The 945-nt window shown below is 61.9% G+C and overlaps 1 protein-coding gene across 1 annotated transcript in view; it reads right to left on the bottom strand.

Moving 5' to 3' along the window:
* Positions 1 to 3: 3 nt before the first annotated feature.
* The window catches only part of LOC103769972 (guanine nucleotide-binding protein G(i) subunit alpha-2-like), a gene marked incomplete at its 3' end in the record, with an annotated part of 5,513 nt that continues 4,571 nt past the window's right edge, over positions 4 to 945 (bottom strand). Inside the window, 3 exon segments of the mRNA XM_008937217.1 lie at positions 4 to 95; positions 473 to 626; positions 868 to 945. The exon segment at positions 868 to 945 is cut by the window's right edge and continues 12 nt beyond it. Of these exon segments, the coding sequence (XP_008935465.1) occupies positions 4 to 95; positions 473 to 626; positions 868 to 945 (324 nt within the window).

Raw genomic sequence — 945 nt, 5'->3', positions numbered from 1 at the left:
GAAGTGGGTGTAGATCTCCTTGGTGTCCTTCCGCTTGTTCAGGTCCTCAAACTTGCTCTGGATGTAGCCAGCTGCCTCATCGTACTTGTTGGCCCCTAGGAAGGAGGAGACGCTGGGCTGCCTGTGGCCTGGGGACACCCTCACCCCTGCCACCAGCACCCCCCCAACCCCAGCACCAGAGGGGTTTGGGCTTGGTTCAGCTCCCCACACTGCCACAGCCACCACTCTGACATCAAACTAATGCTCCCCAGGCAGAGCGAGCCTCAGCTAAAATTCCCCCAGGGCTGCTGCCCCTTGTCCCCCCCACATTGTCCCCTATCCCTTGGGGCACTCCAAACAGCACCACACCCTCCTTGCTGCCCAGTCCCTGGACACAGGAGAGCCATCATCTCCAACCCCAGCATCTCCTGCTGCCCAGGCAAGATACTGCCTGCTCCTCCTGCCAGGGGGGCATCGAGGGTCCTGGTGGTACCTGTGTACTCAGGGAAGCATATGGTCAGGGGGCTGTGCACAATTTTCTCCTCGAAGAGGTCCTTCTTGTTGAGGAAGAGGATGATGGACGTGTCTGTGAACCACTTGTTGTTGCAGATGCTGTCGAACAGCTTCATGCTCTCATGCATCCGGTTCTGGCAGGGGACACAGCAGCCTAAGCTGGGCAGGGACCCCCAGGCAGCGCCGTCCCCACCACCACCCAACCTTCCACCCCCCTCTGCCCCTGCCTGCCCAGGGCAGGGGATGCTGAGAGACCCCTGCAAGGCTTGGGCCATGCTGCCGAGAGCACCGGTGGCCACCAGAGGAGGCGATGCTTTCCCAGCCCCCCCGAGGAGGGGACGGCTGAGGGGACCAGCTCCATCACCCCCAACTCACCATCTCCTCGTCCTCGGCCAGCACCAGGTCGTAGGCGCTGAGGGCCACACAGAAGATGATGGCTGTCACCCCACCCAA

The sequence above is a fragment of the Merops nubicus genome, unplaced genomic scaffold (genome assembly GCF_000691845.1).
Source record: "Merops nubicus isolate BGI_N331 unplaced genomic scaffold, ASM69184v1 scaffold38583, whole genome shotgun sequence".
Taxonomy (NCBI): Eukaryota; Metazoa; Chordata; class Aves; order Coraciiformes; family Meropidae; genus Merops; species Merops nubicus.
This window is presented reverse-complemented; position numbering and strand designations above follow the sequence as displayed.